At 51.6% G+C, this 20,143-nt stretch overlaps 1 protein-coding gene across 12 annotated transcripts in view; it reads left to right on the top strand.

Annotated features, from left to right (window-relative positions):
• PAX8 (paired box 8) overlaps positions 1 to 19,707 on the top strand; it is a 59,529-nt gene extending 39,822 nt beyond the window's left edge. For 4 of the 12 annotated variants that reach the window (XM_086700610.1, XM_086700611.1, XM_086700607.1 and 1 more), the window contains exons 8-12: positions 2,583 to 2,703; positions 3,174 to 3,380; positions 10,643 to 10,744; positions 16,991 to 17,077; positions 18,515 to 19,707. In XM_086700610.1, the coding sequence (XP_086556736.1) occupies positions 2,583 to 2,703; positions 3,174 to 3,380; positions 10,643 to 10,744; positions 16,991 to 17,077; positions 18,515 to 18,591 (594 nt within the window). In that variant the 3' untranslated portion in view covers positions 18,592 to 19,707. The remainder of the gene's footprint in view (positions 1 to 2,582; positions 2,704 to 3,173; positions 3,381 to 10,642; positions 10,745 to 16,990; positions 17,078 to 18,514) is intronic. The other 8 variants (XM_086700615.1, XM_086700616.1, XM_086700613.1 and 5 more) reach the window with 5 other exon arrangements.
• The last annotated feature ends 436 nt before the right edge of the window (positions 19,708 to 20,143 follow it).

The raw sequence follows: 20,143 nt of genomic DNA, 5'->3' as shown, positions 1-20,143 counted from the left end.
CTGGTAAAGAAACCCTGCTGCTGAGACCCCAGGCGCCCTCTGGGTCACAGAGCCATCTCCTGGCTCCATTAACCTGGCTGATTCCTTGATTACAAGGAAGCCCCGAGACCCCACACCAAGCCGGCCTATGTTGTACATGGGGAATTATGGTTATCAGAGAGTCTCAGAGCCACAGGGACCTCGGGGACCACTGAGTCCAGTCTTTCCATTTGCATGGAGATAACCCAGGGCCAGGGAGGGTCGACGGAGCCTGGGGGAGCAAACAGCTGTGGAGCTCAGACCTGCCGGCCCTGGTTTCATTCAGACTTGCCCACTGATACCTATTTTAGATATGGTGCTTCTATGTCCATTATTATGTGAACACCGGAAAAACAGAGTTCGAAAACCATGGAACTCCTCCAACCTCTCATCCTGTAGAGGAGGAAACTGAGGCTCAGCCATGTCCACCCGTGATTCATTCCCTCCCTCAGCCAGTCTTCTACTCGCTCATTCATTCACCTAGGTTGGTGGTGGGGGCAGGGAGAATCCAGCCTGTCCCGAGGGCTCTTTGCATCTGAGCCCCTGCCTTTCCCACCCTTGGTGACTCTGTGCCATCAAAGGACACTCCGTGTTCTCTCATCTGGGCACAGGAAGGCCCTCTGGCCTGGGGAGCCGAGAAAGAGAGAGAGAGAGAGAGGGAGAGAGAGAGGCTTACAGGTCCTCACACCTGACCTCAGGTTCTGTAAAATCAACAAGGGAAAGTAAGATGGTGGCCTTACTTCTGGTTGCTCTTTCACGATCAGGCACAGTTAGATGTCACGCTTAGGAATAGGTATTTTTCCTCTATTTTATAAGTGCAATAAGAAGCAGATCAACAGAATGTGACTATTAGGACAGACCGCAAGAATTTGGCAGCTTATGACTCTTCACATAATTCTGAAATAATAATACCTATGATAGCAATTTACTGGGCATTCTGTGCTAAGCATTTAGTATATGTATATAGAATCTCATTCAATCCGTACATCAGATTCTATTATCCTTGTTATGTAGGAGAAAAAAAAAAAAATCAAGGCTCAGAGAGGTCAAGGAGATTAAAGCTCCTTGGCTGGTCATTGCAGAGCCAGGGCTCAAACTGGCCCAGGAAACAAAAGCACTGTGCCCCTCTGCACGCCAATTCAGGCTCCATCCCAGTTTATCCCATCACTGGGATATCGCCGCCATTCAATGCAACATCACCAAGATGTCTGACTCTAGAGATTTGGGGATTTTTTTTTCCCCCTTCACTGAATTGCCTGGATTTTGGAAAGCTATAGGATTTTGAGTAGATATTTGTTATCAAATCAACACATCCATAAGGCATTTTAAACTTTTCTTACACTCTCTAGAAATTGGGTATTTTGTTCAATTTCATTAAGCCAGGCTCCAGGCAACTCTACCCTACCCTACAGCAGTCTCCCCTCGGAAGGCATGGAACCAGAGCACCATTCAGTCAGTAATTGCTGCTACAATGGTAATGGTGCCCTGGTGGCCTTCAGAATTGACTGCAGTTTCCAAAAGTGCCCAGCATGCAACCAGAAAGTGCTGTGGCCCCTCGGAGAACACGGCTCCATGGAAGTGACTGCCTTTAGTGGAGCTGTTATGTAACCGCAGAACGTTCCTCAATTTTAATATGCACACGGCTCCACCTAGTGTGTTTGTGATGTGTGTGACCTGCCCGGGGGATCGGGTGTGTGCCTGTTTGCACTGTCTTGTCCCCTCAAGGGAGGGAGTCCCGGTGAGGGGTAATGCATGCTTGCCCTAATCGTACATAACCCCACTCGTGTCCAGGGAGGCCGGAAGGCATCTAAAATGAGGCCTTAACAAAGAAAACTCCCCCAGGTACTTGATAAAGAGATTTTTAAACAAAATTGACCCCAAGTATCATCGTCCAGCTGAACCTGCGAGTTAATGTTTACTTGGACGTAGAAAAGAGAAAGAAGACACCCACCTGTTCTGGTGGGTGTCCTGTCTGCCACTTTATTGAAGGAAAGAGCACACGAGGCAGGATCCGGGACCCTCTGTTTGGTACCAGTTTCATACTTACCGGGGACACTTGCCTCTCTGGGCTTCGGGCTCTCCGCGTACAAAACATACAAAATACTGCTTGGCCACATCACAGGGCCACGGGGCTCAGTGGGTCAGGATGGCATTGGCAAAGCTCTGACGTGCCCTCTTTGCAAACAGAAGCGGTCATCGTGTCTTCCAGTTTAGGGCAGCGTTTGAGAGCATGCACATGAGAGCCAGGCCCCTTGGGTTGCGGTCCTGGCTCTGCCCCACATGGGAATGACGAGCTTCTTGGCTTCCCTGTGCCTGCATTTCCTATCCGGAGAGGAATAAACTAATGAATGGAGCGAAGCACTCTGAGCCAGGCCAGAGGCAGACCGCTCCAGCCCTGCATCCTGCTCTCTGTGCGTCCAGACCCTGTGGGGAGACAGGGAGGGAGACCAGCCGGCTTTGAATTCCAGGGCCGCAGGCGAGGAAGCCCGGAGATCAGGCTTCAGGGTCTCTAGGTAGGCCGCCTGCCAGGGGCCTCTGTGCGCTGACTTCTCTTTGTTCCCCAGGGCCTCTACCCGCTGCCCTTGCTCAACAGCGCCCTGGACGACGGCAAGGCCACCCTGACCCCTTCCAATACACCCTTGGGGCGCAACCTCTCGACTCATCAGACCTACCCAGTGGTGGCAGGTACGACGCCCGGAATGTCCTGGGCCATGTGGCCCCAGCTCCACAGATGGGCTGGAAGGCAGAGCGCGGCCGGCCCTGAGGAGGAGGGTGCTAGGACCTTGGGCCTGCAGAGGAGAGGTGGGCTGTGCTGACTGGGCCTCCAGGTGGGTCCAGAGGGTCTAGCCTCGTACGTATCCCAGGCCCCCCTCCGTGCCTCCTCGCTCCCCCACCGCTGCGGGGGAGGGGAGGGGAGGCGGCACACACAACACTCCTATGCTAGCAGAGGCACAGCAGGGAGGCAGAGCTTCTCTCCAGCCCTCAGTCACCCCGAGGAACACGTGCAGCCCTCCCGCCACCCCCAGACTCAGAGAGGAGCCGCCTGCCCCCGCGCCCCGCCCGCACCCCTCCCGCATCTCATGGCTGGGTCTGTGCATGTGCCCACCCCATCATCTCACACCCCTCTCTCCTTGTTGTCTCCCTCCCTCCGGCAGATCCTCATTCACCCTTCGCCATAAAGCAGGAAACCCCCGAGGTGTCCAGTTCTAGCTCCACCCCTTCCTCTTTATCTAGCTCCGCCTTTTTGGATCTGCAGCAAGTCGGCTCCGGGGTCCCAGCCGGTGCCTCGGTCCCGCCCTTCAATGCCTTTCCCCATGCTGCCTCCGTGTACGGGCAGTTCACGGGCCAGGCCCTCCTCTCAGGTACGACAGGGAGGTCCCGGGGCCGTGCAGCTATCGCGGGTGGGGGAGGGGGAGGTCCTCAGGGCCGGCCACCAGTCCCCTGCTTTGGGTCCAGCCCCGTCTCTGGCCCTCAGTCCTGTCCACCGTCACCCTATTCCTTAAATCTACCCGCAGCTTTTGGACGTGCCAAGATGTGGTGCTCCGTGCTGGCCATGTCAGGCCGTGGGAGGGGCAGGCACTCTGGGGATGCCAGGAAGTGGGGTGCGCGGCACATTTCCAGAACCTCCCCCCAAAGACCCATGGAAGAGCGGGGGGGCCTTAAGGCCAGGAGCCAGGAAGTATAAAGCAGTGAACCCTTGGTCTGGGTGAAAAGTAAAAAAGAAGGAAAAGAAGAAAACTTTGGAGGGAAGAAGTCATTGGCTTTTGGAGACGATTTCCGGATCAAATTTCTAAAGAAGACAGAGGGTCCGTCCCAGTTGGGTCTCCACAGTGTAGCACTCCTTGTATCCAGCTTAACAGGGTCACCCTCGGAGAAACTTGAGAGATGAGGGAGCAGGGGACCTCCTATCAGGAACCTCACTGGCCTCAAAACACGTAAAGCTGGAATGCCTTAGGGGCATCTAGAGCAAATCTCTCCTTATATTGATGGGAAAGAGGCCCAGGAAGGAGTTGGGCCTGGCCAGGGCCCCTGCGTAGGCATGTGGTTGTCTGGCAGAGTGAGGGCTCGGCCTGCATGCGGCCTGTGGGTCAGACCTCAGCAGAAGTGGGCCTCCCTGGAAGTAGGACATCAGCACACCAGCCAGGGCCTGGGCAGCAGCTGAAAGAGGGTGTCTGGCTTGCGCAGGAGAAGACCTGAGATGGAGCGAGAATGGAGAGCAGGGAGGGACCCATGATAGCCTTCAGCTCTCTGAAGGGCTTCCATGGAGATGGGACTGTGTTAGATGTGGGCCCAAGGCACTGAACCAGAACCCATGGAGGAAGCCAGAAGTGGACTAGCCCTTCTGGACCAGTGTTTTTCACCTTGCTGGGCCTCAAAACACGCTGCTAAAATGACAGCTTTTATAGAAGCCAGGTATCCAAATCAGACAAATGAAGAGCTACTCTGTTTTGAAGTAGGGACTCTGCCCCCCTGAAAGCCCCTGGACTTGAAAACCACCACACCAGAAGAACAAGGCCTCTACCTGCCCAGAGGGACCACAAGGTCATCTTACTCAAGTGCACAGTCTGGCTGGACCTGGGATGTTTTTCTCTGTGCATCCCCATGTCTAGTGTGGGAGGACCTCTTGAAAGAGGTGGGCACAGAGGTAAAGGGTTCATGAAGGAAGCCCAATGTGTGGGCAGAGAGGCAGTGTTTCAGGGTATGGGGCACGGGAGCACATGCTGACTCAGAGTTCAAAATTTCAAAGGCGGGTGAAGTCAGCGGAGATGGGTCATTTGTTTTGACCAAAGTGATTAAAGGAGAAAAATCTGTGAGCTGAGTGGAGTGATGTCAGCCAGAGAAAATGGGATGGGAGGGTGGGAGGGGAGCCAGGGAGTAAAGGGGCTCACATCCGCTGCAGGATGGAGAGGCCCAAGCACTGGGTGAGACCGCCTGCTTCGTGTGAATGGTGGGCCCCAACCAGGAGGGCTGCAATAAGCCAGGCAGGGGATGAGGTGTGGATGGAGCACGTGACGATGGGGCGCAGTTCTTTAGTTACTGCATGAGTTGCCCAGGTACCTGGCAGGACCATTCGAGAGGTCAAGGCAGTGGACGCATGGCATTGGGAAGCGGTCTTGGACAGTGGTCCGTGGCAAACTCCCTGCCCCCAACTTTCTCCCTTCCCTGTCACCCTGTTAGGGCTTCACACACCCCGTCAATATGCAGTCAAAGCAGTGGGCCACTTCCGACCTCTGTCAGCTCTCCGTTTAGTGGACATGCCCACATTCCAGACCAGCAGCAGAACTGGAAGGTCATGCACCCCATGGAGCAAAGAAGCTGTCAGCAGACACCAGGGTATAGAGTGCGGCCCCTGTGGAAGCCAATGGCTGGCTGTAGGGCCCAGCCTGAGGGCTGAAGATGCAGCACCAGAGTCAGGGACTCTTCCTCTGTCAAGGAACGCCCAGGCTTGGAGGCACCGGGTCCAGGCAGGTTGCCAAGATCAGGAAGCAAGTCAGGGATGCAGTTCACAGAGCTGGGCCAGCCCTGTGGCTTGGGCACAAGGTACAAGATGGCTGGTGTCCATGTGGAGCCCAGGGTGTTGACCTGTGGCTCCTCGAAGACTGTCCACCTGCAGACTATGGTCAAGAATGAACCTAAAATACCTACCATGGGTCCGAGCCACGGTGAGCAGGCTGGGAGGACATGCAGGGAGAAGGAAGGCCGGAAGGAAGGAAGGATCTCAAGAGTCGGGGGGCTAGAAAGCCATCCAAGAGAGGAAGAGGTGAACTTGAAAGAAAGAAGGGAGCCAAGACTCAATTATGCCGAGGTAGTGCTGCAGACAAGAGGAAAGAGGCAGGACCAGATGAGTTTTCATTCCAGAATCAGCTTGGCCCTCACCTACCAGAGCCTTCCCAGCTCACCTCCTCTGAGTGGCTTCCTAAGAACCCTCCCTGCTGCTTCACAGTCTCCCCCTGGGGTCACTTCCTCTCCTCACCCAGTGTCTCTGATAGCGCGGTCTCCAGGGTGACTGTCCCTCTGGGTCTCAGCTTCCCCCTAATCAGCTTTTTAAAAAAGAAGGATCAGAGTTTGGGGAACAATAGGATTGTCCCTAATATTCCTGCCACTTCCCTTCAGATGCCCCAGTCTGGGTCCCAGCACATTTGCAAGAGTGATAGCGAAGGCATCCTTGTCCTGGGTGTTCCAGGGCTGATTCCAGCTCAGCTGATCAGAGAGCCCTGAGTTTGGTTTTATCATCAAAGAGTCCACTACCCGCCTCCATTCTTTTGTGCAAAATTATATTTAGTCCTGCCAAAGAGATTTCTGGATTGCTATAAATTTTCTTTGCTATCAGAACAAGATAAGGAATTGAAAAGGGGTCAAGTAGAGGGCAGACATCAAAGTGGGCAAATAAAATTGTCTGAAATCACCTCTACCCTCTAAATTCCTCCTGGACTCTACCAATATTTAGAACACTTGCCAATATTTCTGGGGTGTTAGTGTTTTTTTTATAGAACCCCACTTTGCAGCCAGTGAATATCAACCTGTGTCTACATCACCTTCTGAAAAATAGGGCCATGTAGAAAGTGTATTTGAGTGCAGAGGAATTACAAATCAAAGAACCTAAGGGCACCTGGGTGGCTCAGTTGATTAAGTGTCTCTCTTGATTTTAGCTCAGATCATGATCCTAGGGTCATGGGATTGAGCCCTGATTTAGGCTTTGCACTGAGCATGGAGCCTGCTTACGATCCTCTCTCTCTCTCTCTCTCTCTCTCTCCTTCTGCTCCTCCCTCACTCACGCATGCACACATGCGCACACACTCTCTCTCAAAATATAAATAAATAAATAAATAAATAATAACAAATCAAAGAAACTAATGATGAAGACCCTTCAAAAATAAGTAATTCAGTAAAAGGTCGTGGTTAGAGTTGCATGTCTCTAACATGTTGGAGTGCATCTACCTCATGGCTTCTGTGGTTACATTTCTGAGAAGGTCACAAGGTTCTTGGCTTTTTGGAAGAAACCACATATTCAAGGAACTGAAGCAGAGTTTTGAGGGATTGACAGGGGAGTTTAAGGTACCATAGGCTGGATGAGGGCCATCCTGTAGAAAGTCTTACTAGGCTTTCCAGGAGGGCCAAGTTTCATGGAAGACTTTGGGGTCTGCTCCAGCACTTGATCCAGAAACATCTGCTCCCCTGGGAGAAAATTCGATGGTCAAGGAGAGATGAAGATTAAAATCTCGGAATATAAGGGAGTGAGGTTAATGAATTTATTTCTAAGAGCAGTCTAGGGGCTAGCTCTCATGGGATGGGGTCCTACAGGGCAATTGTGACTAAATTGCAGCTTCGGGGGAGCATGTGTCCTGGTGCCCTGCCCACTGAGCTGCAGAGCTCAAGAAACAGTAGGGCCAGGTGATGGAAAGGGATGGGTCGAGGGCAGTAGAAAGGTGGTGTGGAACCACAGGGCTCCAGGGTCAAAGGAGACCTGGAGAATACCTAGACCAGCACCAGCAAAGAGGAGGCCTAAAAGCCAAGAGTTACCTCCTCACCTCCAGCCCTAGTCATGGTAGACACAGATGCAGCCTCAGAATCCTTCTCAACACAGGGTACCAGGAAGCCCCTACCAATGAAATAAGTGATAGGGTGAACCTAATTTACTATCTCTAATCTAACCTAGCTCATGAGACAGATGGGAAGATGTGATTCAGAGAAATTAGTTTGTCCCTCATCCACAGCCTGGCTTGGATCTAGAGCTCTCTCTCTCTCTCTCTCTCTCTCTCTCTCTCTTTCAGGGAAGAGGAAGCAGGAAAAGAAAAGAAAAGGCATTGGGCCTGAATTAGCCACCAACCCTCTTCCATCACTCTCCTACTCATGCATCTGTCCACCCCCTGTACGCCTGCTGCCCTCACAGACTTCATGGCCGCCCCTTCCTCTCAGAGCCTTTAGTCTTTTGCTAAATGTTCATCTGAGAGCCGAGGGGGCTGAGTCCGATAGCTGATTGTATTGCAGTCCTTCTTCAAAGAAAGATCAGATTTTACCTTGGAGTATTTTCTGCATAGTCCTTCCTCTACTTCTAAATGCACTAAAATTTCCTTGCCTCACCTGAGTTTCCAATCCCGCCTTTATTCAGACCTTGGGTCAAGTGAACTGAACCCACCTATAGAATTCCAGTGGATTCCACCCTGTTTGCTCCGGCACCGATGGTGTTCATTTTTATGAAAACATTCACATAGTTTTAAATAATGAACACTGATGGCTTATTTCAAATAGGGTTTATTCTATAAGGGTTCCCATGATGTAACAACTTATAGAATGTGTCCACTGCACTAATCGATGTCCACCTATAACATGAAACCCTGGCTGTGAGTTATACTGATAACATCATAGTAATAGTAATAAGGTATATAAGGTACTCTTATTTCCCCCCTCCCCCACCCATTTTGCACATGAAGAAACAAGCTTGGGCACATAGGTGGCTGGTCTAAGGACACTTGGAAAATTAGTTGCAGAAGCAGGATAAGGACCCAGGTCCTCTGGTTCCTAAATCCTTCCTTCAGAGGAAAGACAGAAGTCCAGAAGGCCTGGTCTCATTTGTTGACCCCCTAAACTTGGCTCCACATGCTTATCCCAGCTCATGCCCAATCTTGCTTTAGTGGCTGGCCTTGCTAATTTAGCATTCTTACTGCTGTATCCCCAGTATTCGGAAAAGTGCCTGGGACCTCATACTTTCTCAGTAAATCTTTATTGAATGCACAACTTGTCTTCAGGAAATCTCTAAAAATAGAGGTCGCTGCAGTACTGATGACTCATAAGGTTCCATGGGACATGCCTTCCCGTTCATCATTACTAGCCACCCCCTGAAGAGTTCAAAGCATGTTGGACCTCGGGGGGATGTCAGGCAGAAAAGTTGGACAGGCAGTGGTGCAGAGGGGACGGCCTTGGTAAGTTGGTTGACAGACTCACAGGGGGTCCCTGTGAGTCCCGGGAGAAAAGGCAGTCCCCGATGTGAAGGAGGCAGAGGTGCTTGGGTAAAATGGTCATAACCGAACACAGCGTTTCTCACCCCAGGGTGATTTTGCCCCCTGGGGACGTATGACAATATCTGGAGACATTTTTGGTTGTCCTGTGGGGTGGGAAGTTCTTCCAGTACCTAGCGAGTAGACGCCAGGGATGCTATGGAACATCCTGCGATGCTGAGGATGACCCCCACACAAAAATTATCTGGCCCCTGGGGCGCCTGGGTGGCTCAGTTGGTTAAGCATCTAATTCGGCTCAGGTCACGATCTCGCGGTCCGTGAGTTCGAGCCCCGTGTTGGGCTCTGTGCTGACTGCTCAGAGCCTGGAGCCTGTTTCAGATTCTGTGTCTCCCTCTCTCTGACCCTCCCCCGTTCATGCCCTGTCTCTCTCTGCCTCAAAAATAAAATAAACGTTAAAAAAAATTTAAAAAATAAATTATCTGGCCCCAAATGTCAATAGTGCTGAAGTTGAGAAACCCTGTAAACATCACTAAGAAATGTAATGACCAAATAACTCATCATTCCAAATGGGGCATTTGAGAGTAAAATAGATGTTATTAATAAATACGTTGAGTGGTAATGACAGCGGTCATTACCTGGACAGATGTGGCCAAAGCAGTATGAATTGCCAAGAATCCTTAGGTGAGGGAGAGTCTGATCTGGGCCTGTGGGACACGAGAGAAGTGGAAGAAACTCACCGAGTCAGACGGGGCCTCCAAAATGGGAAGGTTCAAACTTTCTGATGTAAAAGAGAGGTAGAGCCAGGGAAATCAGGTCACTAGGGCTGTCTCCACATGCCTCCAAGACAAGGGCATTACCCGTAGATTATAAAGAGAGAGCTGGATGTCTGTTTTGCTGAAAGTGGGTTGTTTTTTGGTTTTTGTTTGTTTTTTTTTTTCCAGGAATCGAATTGACAGATGTGTGGTTCATGTTCAGGTGTTAACACCAAATATCTCTCAGCCTGTGTCTCCTTTCTAGGTCAGGGATAGCCTATAGGTTTTGTGTCCTTTGCAATTCTGATAGGTTGTATCCATCTGGAAGACCACGTTGAGGAATAGGAACCACCCTCCCTGGCCCATTGGAAAACAGTTCAGTGATTGATTAGCGATGTCTGCCACGGGTCCAAAAAAGTATAGTGAAAGGTAGTGGCCCAAAGGCCTTTGCCATCCCTTGTAGGACCTTGTTCTTGATCCTCAAAGTGGAGCTGAAAGAATGTGAGCTCTGAGTCCAGTGGCCCCTAATGTATTACTTAGGCCCTACACACACTGGTACGCTGGACGCTGGGGGGGATAACAAAGACCCAGAAGAGAGAGCCCCTGCCCTGCCTTTAAAACCATGACATTGTTATGGGTAAATAAGATGCACACCAATAAAATCACTGGAGGATGGGCCACAATACAGGACTGCAAAAGCAAGTGCTCCCTGCACGGCGGAGCCTGTGTCCTGTCGGCCAGACAGAGGGAGAAACTTGAGCTCAGAGAAGGGAGGAGGGGGAGTGGGTTTGGAGACTGGCTTTGAGGAGAGTGGTGGTGGCATGAGGGAAGACTCGCTAAGCCTCAGGGAAGCAAGACAGACAGCGCAGAAGCCCACAGTGCCCTAACTAATGACTCCTTGCTGTATTTTTCCAGGGAGAGAGATGGTGGGGCCCACGCTGCCCGGATACCCACCCCACATCCCCACCAGCGGACAGGGCAGCTATGCCTCTTCTGCCATCGCAGGCATGGTGGCAGGTAAGGGGAGGGGCTGGGCAGGAGGGGAGTACTGCAAACAGGAAGTGTTGGCCAAAGGTAGAGCGAGAGGGGCCAAGAGGCAGGGTGCGTCCCATGCACAGATTTCCCAAAAGGCATTGAAAGACCCACCAAAGGGTGCATCTTCTTGGAAACGCTTGGAGCAAAGATTTCACTGCAGTCCTGGCTCCTTAACTCTCCCCGGCTCAGCTTCCTTCTTCCCACCTGCTCCCAGATTCCCTGTGATGAAACGGGCAGGGCTGAGACCGGCCAGTGTTCAAACCCAAACTCTGCCACTTCTTCCGTTGACTCAGTGAGGCTTGATGGAGGGTGCCTTAGGGGTCCGCAGGACAGTGTGAGCTAAACGCAAGCCTGGCCCTTGAGCAACCCACTGTCTCCCAGTTTTTTCACTCTGATGCGTTTGTACACCCTTTCTGTAAAACTTGAATAAGAATGGGGTCGGTGATGATGATGATGATGAAATGGTTGAAATATACCTTCCTTCACACCCCACACGCACTCAACCTGCATGGGCAGGACCCGCGTTCCAGGTACTCCAAAGGTACTGCAGGGACATGAGCTGGAAGGATTTCTCCATCATCACTGGCATTGCCCTGGAATACTGCCTGCCAGTCATGTGGATTTCTTTCTCCACCGGTGTGATCATCACCCAATAGTGACCCAGGGTGTCAAGGTCTAGACAAGTGAGGACAAGGAGTTTTTCTGGGCGAATCTCACTCACTCTTTTAGGAACCGTATAGGAAGGACCCAAGGGAGGACAGGGCAGAATCGAGTCATATCTACTGCCCCAAGAGGCCCCAGGATGTGGAGCTTTTGGAACGAGCTCTGAATCAGGGCATCTGTGACCCCCGTGCAGACGCCCCTGACCCCAGAGACTTAACACATTACATTCACCCAGGCTGCTTCCCTCCCTCCCTCCCTGGCAGGGGCTGTTCTCTGCCAGCCACCCACCCTGGGTGCCCTGTGCTGAAGCAGGTGGGCTGGGCTCTCCAGGGCAGAGGGAGGGGAGGGAGAAGAGAGGAGGCAAGGAGGCTCTGCGCTCCCTGGGAACCTGCTGAGCTGGCACTTGTTGCTGCCTGGTTACCGTGGCGATGTGCTTAATGCAGCGTTGAAAATACAGAATACTGACTCCTCTCTCCCTCCTGGCCCTGGACTCCCTCCCTCCCTCCCTTCCTCTTCTGGAGCGTGAAATGAGATTGGTCAAGATAAAAAAGGAAAAGATTCGGTTATTTTTTTAAGAGTGTGGATAATGGGGCCTCTCAATCAAAATCCCAGGCTCCAGTCGGCTCCCCCCATCCCCCTTCCAACCTCTCCACCTTTCCCTGCCGCCTGCTTAGAGGAGGAGGAGGAAACAGAAAGCACAGGGCTTTTCTCTTAATTATGAATCATTCCCCAAGGCCAGGCCCAGGGCAAGGGGGTCCTGGGGCCCAGAGTATGACCCGTGAGGTAGCTGGAAGGTTTGGGCCTGTCATCAAAGGCCCGCAGGTGTTTCCAGAAGGATCTCATCCTGAGTGAGTGTTGTGGAAAAAAAAAAAAAATAGCACAACTACATCATCAACTTCAAGTGAATTACAAAAGGGGTGGGCCTTGCCTTGCGCAGTGCATGGACTTTCCAGTAAGTCATATGTAAATCAGGTTTCAGAAAATGCAATACTATTTAAGTGTATCATCTGGTTCCTAGGAACTCCGTGGTACAAATTAATTCTTAAGGATTCTTTTTGCACAAAAATTATTTGTCCATCTCTATAGTAGCCGCAATCTCCCAGTTGACTAAACGGTGATTCCTTCTATTAAAATTAACAAAAACTTCACTGAGTGCCGACTGTGTGTTAGATGCATAATACATGCTTAAAGCAAGGCATGCCGGTGGGCATTCTTCAATCATTTGTGGAAGGAAGGAAAAGATCATTAATTCCTGTGTGCCTGGCCATTCATAGATATAACTCTCCTCTTGAATCCTCACCATAAAATTAGGAAGCTGGTATCATTCTAGCTTAATATAGATGAGGAAACGAGTTTAGAAAAGCAAAGGAGTGTGCTCAGGGCCTTAATTAACTATACCATGTGACTGAGTTGTTCAAACCCAGGTCTTTTGATTTCAAATCTAGGGTTCTTTCTACTACACCATACTGCCTCCCCCAATACTAGAAATAACAACGCAGGCTATAGCAAAGTGACACAAGAACAGGACCAGGACACAGACTTCTCCTGTCCGCTCATCATCTGTTTTGCCTTCTCATGGTTGTTGTTGTTTTTCCTGCCCCATTAACAGAGTTGATGACCCTCACACCAGTTCTAGAGCTGAACTGACAACTCCAGATAGATGGATCCGTCCATCCATCTACCCACTTTTCCGTCCATGCATCTTTATACACATTTTTCCATCCATCCATCATCCATCTTTCCATTTTTTCCTTCCATTGATAGTTCCTTCTATCCGTTCATCTATCCATCCTTTCTTACATCCATCCTTTCATTGATCCATCTATCCTTCTATCCACCCATCCACCCATCCATCCATCCATTCATCCATCCATCCATCCACCCATCCATTCATCCATCCATCCATATATCCCTCTGTACATCCATCCTTTCATCTGTCTACCTTTCCATCATCCATCATCCAGTTTCCAGCCTTTAAACCATTCTTGCGTCCTTTCGTCCATTCATCTCTTTTTCACTTGACAAATACTGGTTGAATATCTATGGTATAGGATGCTGAGGATATAGCAGTGAAGAAGGCAGGAGGCCCCTCTATTCATGGAGCTTACAACCTAATCATGAAGAAAAAAGTACAGTAAACAAGTCAACACATGAGTAAACAAGATCATTTCAGATAGTGGCAAGTGCTGTGAAGACAGTAAAGTTGGATGATGTATTAAAGAGCCACGGGGAGAGGAGATAACTACTTTAGATTGGGTGAACAGGGGAGACCTCTTTGAGACCGTTTTCAAAGTGATCAGCCAAGTGATAAACTAGAGCAAACCATCCCCAGCCCGAAAGAACAGCAAGTGCAAAGGCCCCAAGGCAGGAACTAGTTTAGCGCGATCACACTTAAAAAGGAGTTGGTGAGTATATCCAAGAACAACGAATAAATGGGGAAGGCACTACAAAAGGAGGGGCTGTTGGTAGTGGCTGGGTCAAATTTTAAGACAACTGCCGGGGAAACAGACTGCTGTTTCATTCTTGGGAGGAGCTTAGTGGGACTGGAAGGTAGACAGTCAAAAGAAGAAGCACAGAGACCAGTTAGGGGACGGACAACCATAATAGTTCCTGCAAGACCTTGGTGGCTTGGGCTGGGCGGGGGGGTAAGCAGTGAGGGAGGAGAAAAGAGACACTGAAGGTATTTTAGCGGTACAGCCAACAACACTTGGTGAATTGGCTGTGGGGGTTCCAAAACAGAGGAAGCAGGAATGACTCCTAGGCTTGAAGCTTGGGAAAATGCGTGGATGGTGGTGCTGGCAAGTCTATATATGGGAGACCAGGAGAGGGAGGGATAGAATGTGTGGCAGGTGGAAATCAAGAGTTCTACTGGGCCATAATAGGATTGAGACACCTCCAAATACCCGGTTTAATAAGTCAGTAGGCACTTGATATATGTCTGAAGGAACGAATTCTGGCTAGGACATAAATTTCAGCCATTGTACCAAGCTGTTATTTAATGCCAAGTGATTTGACAAGATCACTAGAAAGAGAATGTGGATGGAAAATCACAGAAGGCTCACAGACCAAGCCTTCAGCACTTAGAGCTGGAGCAGAGAAGACACCAGCAAGGAGAGTGAGTGGGAGGGAACAGTGGATCTAATGGCAAAGGCATCGTGAAACCCAAAGGCATAGAGGGAGCAATGACCTGAATCAAGGTTGGCTAGGAGGTTGAGGGGGTGGGGTGGGCATCGAAGTGACCATTGGAATGATCAGGATGGAGGTTGTGGGGATGTCAGGGGATCAGCACTGGCCTGTTTGGAGGGGAATGAGGAGGTGAGGGCAGAGACCAGGGAGCACAGAAAGGGGCTGGTAGCTGGATACGCGGCAGGAAGAGAATTTTTTAAAAGAGAAGATGGCAGAGCATGTTTGCTGCCTGGAAGAAGTGGTGAATTAGAAAGGGAGGGATCGTTGAAGCAGGAAAAAAGGGGATAGATTGTAGGGGGAAAGTCCTTGGAAAGGTGAGAGGGGTGAGATGCAGAGCAAAGACGACGGGCTGGCCTTTCACGGATGCAGAAACATTTCATCCACTGGGGTTGCATGCAGGTTGACGGGTCTGGTGGTGGGAAGACGCGGCACCCAGGTGCGTGCCGCCTCCTGTGCCCCAACCCTTCTGCCAGCTTCCGTGTGATCGAAGCACATAGGTATTTGGTGAATGTGTGTTCAGTATATGAGTGTGTGAGTGAGTGAATGCATGAATAAGTGACAAAATGAGAGAGGAAACACATTGTATTTTCCACCTCTCTTCCTTGTCCTTCGAAGCCAGTAGTGTTTGGCCCTGGGCAGGGGGGTGGGGTGAGTGGGGGTTGTGGTTAGAGGCCCCGGCTGTGTAGCCCACGTAGAATCAGCTTCCTTCTAGGGTGTTCTGAAACCAGGCAAATCGAGGATACAACAGCGGTTAATGGGGAACAGTTTCCATTGTGGAAGACAAGAAAGAGCCCTGGGGTAGGAGCTAGGGCGCATGATTCTAGTGCAGGCTCTAACTGAACAGGGGATCTGGGGTAAATGTCTTTCCCTCTCTGGGGAGCAGTTTCTTCACTCGTGATCCTCGGTTGAGCTTTATTCTAGCGCCTGCTTGATGGGAAAATAGTAAAAGCTAGCATTTCTTGAGTGCTTTTTATATACCAAGAGTGGGGCTAAACGTTTGACGTATATTATCCGATTTAATCCTCCCTAAAACACCATGAGAGAGAGACAATAATTCGTCCCATTTTACGGATGAGGACAGCAAGGCTCAGAGAGGTTAAGTGATTTGCCCAAGGTTATACAGCTAGGAAGTGGGAGATTTGGGAGCAGAGATTTGATTCCAGGCAGGCCGGCTCCAGAGTCAGGCAGTTTCAAGCTTCCCTTCCAGTGTCGGTGAAGGAGACCAGAAGCCACCGAAGGCTCTTAGCTCCCAATAGCAGATGAGGTTCTGAAAGGCGGTGCAGATATTCATGGTTTGGCAGGATTGGCAAGAACCTGGCTTTCAGAGGAAACTGTCTCAGAAGCACATAAAGGGATTATCCGAAATTCAGAGTTAAGAGCCCTGAGGCCAAGTTCTGCTCTGCCATTTGATTTGAGGCAAACTGCTTAATCCTGCGGCACTCCAATTTCCTCTTCTATCAATTGGCCATATTAATGGGTGCTGCATAGGATGCTGATGAGGACAAAGGAGCATAGTGTATGGGAACATGTTTTGCAGACTTTAAGCTCCCCACCAAGTACCCATGGTAATGGTGCGGTCTGCTTGGGTTTGTTGTTACTTAAGGGAATCCTTATGTCATTTCTTTGGTAAGTCATTCCTTTTTGGTAAAGCCAAGAATCCACTCACAGAAAGAGGTGATCTGATTTGCTGTGTTGGAAGTCACGCACTGAGTTTGCTTCAAGTGGCCCACTTAGGATGGGACCCCCACGTCCTCAGAGCAAGTCCCCAAGAGGTTGGTGCTTCGCAGGGCTCCTCCCTGGGCTCCTTCCTTTAATCCTCAGCAGCCCCCTTCCCCCACCGCCACGGCCTCACACACACCCCACACCCGTCCCTAACAAACTCAGACCTAGGGAGGCTAAAAAGTTTGTATGTGCTAATTCTTTCTATGGCTGCTTCTGTGACCCCGCTTACTCCCTTCTGCCCCTCCTGGAAAGGTCTTCTGTTGAAGGTCCAGGCCCAGAAAAAGTGGTAGAACCTGGGCGCCGGAGACACAGTTCAGCTTCCAAACATCACCAAACCCTTCAGCTGTGTGAGCTTCTAGAGGTCTCCAAGCCTTTTCTTTACCTGAAAAATGGGCACAATAATATCACGTCCCTCCTGGGCTACCTGGGAGGACTGAGCTTGTCAGGGCGGCGCCTCTGGTACCTTTCCAAATTGATGCAGGCTGAGGGGCCCCCAAAGGGTGGATTGAGGGACATCTGAGCTCACATGGTCTCTGCCCTGGCTGTCCATGCCCCCAGGGCTGGCCCAGTGCCAGCCCTGCAGACCCTTCTCCCCCACCCCCAAGCCTACATTGGTATGTCCACCTCACAGGCCTCTCACCTGTGTGCCTCCAACAGGAAGTGAATACTCTGGCAATGCCTACGGCCACACCCCCTACTCCTCCTACGGCGAGGCCTGGCGCTTCCCCAACTCCAGCTTGCTGAGTAAGTCCCCTCGGGGCCGCCCAGGCCCTCTGCTGTGTGGGGCAGGGTTGGGGTACAAGACTGGGCCAAAAGTCTGCCTGAAAGGCAGCCCGGAGGCCCAGGTTAGATGGAGGGCTTCTGGGAGACAGGTGTTCTTGGCAGTCCAAGCAGGTAGAGGGAAGGCCAAGTACCTAGGTGTTTGGAGGGAGAGCACACAAGCAAGAGACTTCTCAGCATCATTCTCCCTCCTACTGCCTGAGGCCATGTCTCTGAAATCTTGGTTCTGTGTGAGATTCAGGGCTCAGGCCTTGGAAGGGCAGAGGTGGACTCCAGCAAAGTCTAAGAGTGGACTTCCTGCCTTCAGGGGCTCACAGCGCAGCAGCAGGGACACTGAGGCAAGGACGCCCTACAGGAGTGCAAATAAGGCTGTCCTGTCACACACATTAACCATCTAAGTGGCGCACTGGTACTTGTTATCCAGCACCAGAACCCTCATATGGGGACCCTTTGTTCAGTACCTTCCTGATATTTGGCTTGAGATGTGGACACCCTTCAGGATGGAGGTCCAGAGAGTGAGCAATGGGCTCCTGTTCACCCCTCTCTTGCCCTGGGGCCATGGGCTGGGTAAGGAAGCTTTTTAGGAAACCAAGCCCCATAAGTGGCTTGAAGAATCCCACTAGAGTTTCCCTGAGTGATGACCTTGAGGGTCTCAGAGCAAACCTGAGCCCAAGAGGAGCAGTGGAGCAAGTGTGGCCCACCCCAAGGGCCTGGCAGGACCAGCCATCCCCCAAGAACCCCCTTTCTTCCCATTACCTTCTGGCATTCCAAAAATGACTGGGAGGGTGGTTAACCTGGGCTCTGTTTGCCACATGGGGTCAACTCCAACACACCTTTCCGTTCAATTTAGCCAGAAAGGATGATGGTGCTGAGATGGGCCAGGGGCAGGGCACCTCCCCGCCAAGCCTTCCTGGGCTGCGCATCCTGCAGGTGTAGGGAGCCTCCCTGTGGAGATCCTCAAACGCACATCCCCCATGGCCAGTCAGGATTCTAGTCCTTCTGGGCCCTAAGGAGAAGATTCTCTGACCTCGCACTGTGTATGCAAGGTTGGGGAAGGCCCCAGTGATCCCCAGGTGCGCTTGGTTCTTCAAGGTTCCAGATGTAACTGCTCTCAGTTGCCCTCTCCCTGAAAAGGAGGGTGTTGAAGGTCAAAGCCATCGTGGGGGGAGGGGCAAGAAGCCAACAGTTCTCATTCTGGCCAGAAACCCAAAGGTGAGGCCAGGGAAGGAGGAAATAGGCCCAGAGAGGAGTTAATCTTTGATGATCAGATAGGCCGGAGGGGTGGATGATTAACTTGTGTTGTCTTAAAGGTTAGCAGATGCCGGGGAAAGCTGTGGTGCAATTTCCCCTTCTGACCAGCAGTGTTGTTGTTGTTGTTGTTTTTTTTTTAAACACGTCCAGGTTCCCCATATTATTACAGTTCCACATCAAGGCCAAGCGCACCGCCCACCACTGCCACGGCCTTTGACCACCTGTAGTTGCCATGGGGACAGTGGGAGCAACTGAGCAACAGGAGGACTTGGCCTGGGACAGGCCCCAGAGAGTCACACAAAGGAATCTTTATTTATTACATGAAAAATAACCACAAGTCCAGCATTGCGGCTCACTCCCTGTGTGGTTGATTTAATGAACCATGAAAGACAGGATGACTTTGGAGAAGGCCAAACTGTCCTCTAAAGACTCCGCAATGAGGGGCAGGAGTTCCAGGGAGAGAGCACTGCCCCATTCCAAAAGAGACAGAATTGGAGGAGAAATGTGGAGAGAGGAGGGAACCGCCGAGGAGCTTGAGAGGGACGGCTCGCGGCCCACGAGGGGCTTAGGGCCGCAAAGGCGTCTGTGGCTCCATCAACGCGCTCTGGCGGTCCCGGGCTGTAAGCACTTCTGTCCAGCCCGCACACCACAGCCGGGCGCGGAGGCTGTCCCCCCACAGCCTCGCTGACCGTCACCTGCAGCCTGCCCCACAGCCGAGGCTCTGGCCATCCACCTCCTCCACTCGGCTTGCTTGGCTCTTTCCGCGCCTCCCTCCCGGCCACGGGCTGAGGGCCGGGTGGAGTCAGCCAGAAGCTCCACCTGGCGGTCAAGGGCCTGCCTTTCGCCTGCTGCTGAGAATGTGTGAGCACGCCCCAGGTTCTCCTCCGGTGGATCATTCCTTGCCAGCCAGTCGGCCTATTACAGCTTGAGACAGACATTCCCCAGGGCCCAGGCTCCTGGGGAGTGAGCTGCAGCCCTTCCCCGGGGGCAGAATGAGGCAGAATTGCTGGGACCGCTTCCCTCTCCCCACAGCCCCTGCCAAGCCAGGTATGCAGCCTACAGCCCAAGCCCACAGCAACGGAAAAGACCCTGAGGTGACCCCCTGAAGCCAGCAATGGAGGTTCCCCCTCTGGCCCCCTCGCAGCCCTTGCCCCAGAAGCCTGACTGTAAATACTGTAAATGAAGCTCTGTTTGGGTCAAGCTTCCCTCTGTCCACCCCTAGACTTTGGCCTCTCAGTGAATTGTCTCCCTGCCATGTTGGGCTTTCTCTCCTTGACGCTTCTTTCTTTTTTTTTAAAGACAACCCACCATTACCACATAACTCAATAAACCATTACTCTTGGTCTCAGGCTTTGGGGTCAGCTGGGGAAGGAAGCACCCTGGGTCTGGGCTTTCTCCAGAGAACCCCAGAGCCCTGTGGACAATGAACTCATGTTGGGTGGGGGGTGGGGGGTTGAAAGACCGTCTGATGCCCAGGAGCCCTGACTTGGCATTCTCCCTCTCCCTCTGTTAATAGATGTTTAACTCCGGGCAGCCACTTATCCTAAGCTTTGATTTCCACTGTGAGTGAATGTGAGATTGAAATGAGCACATGGCACGATGCCGGGCCAATCGTAGACTCCCCACAAGTAGTTGCTCCTGTTATTCACAGGAAGCCAGAGAATCAGCGGGAGGGTTGGTGAAGGTTCTGGGAACACTGTAAACCGGAGCCCAGGTAACCGCTCCCATGCGCCCTGCGGTGTGACAGGAGAGAGAAGACATTTCCCGGGCTCTACTGTG

This window comes from Puma concolor, chromosome A3 (assembly GCF_028749965.1).
Source record: "Puma concolor isolate L17-30 chromosome A3, mPumCon1.1.hap2, whole genome shotgun sequence".
NCBI lineage: Eukaryota > Metazoa > Chordata > Mammalia > Carnivora > Felidae > Puma > Puma concolor.
The sequence above is the reverse complement of the archived record's forward strand: the minus strand, read 5'-3'. Positions and strand labels throughout refer to the sequence as shown.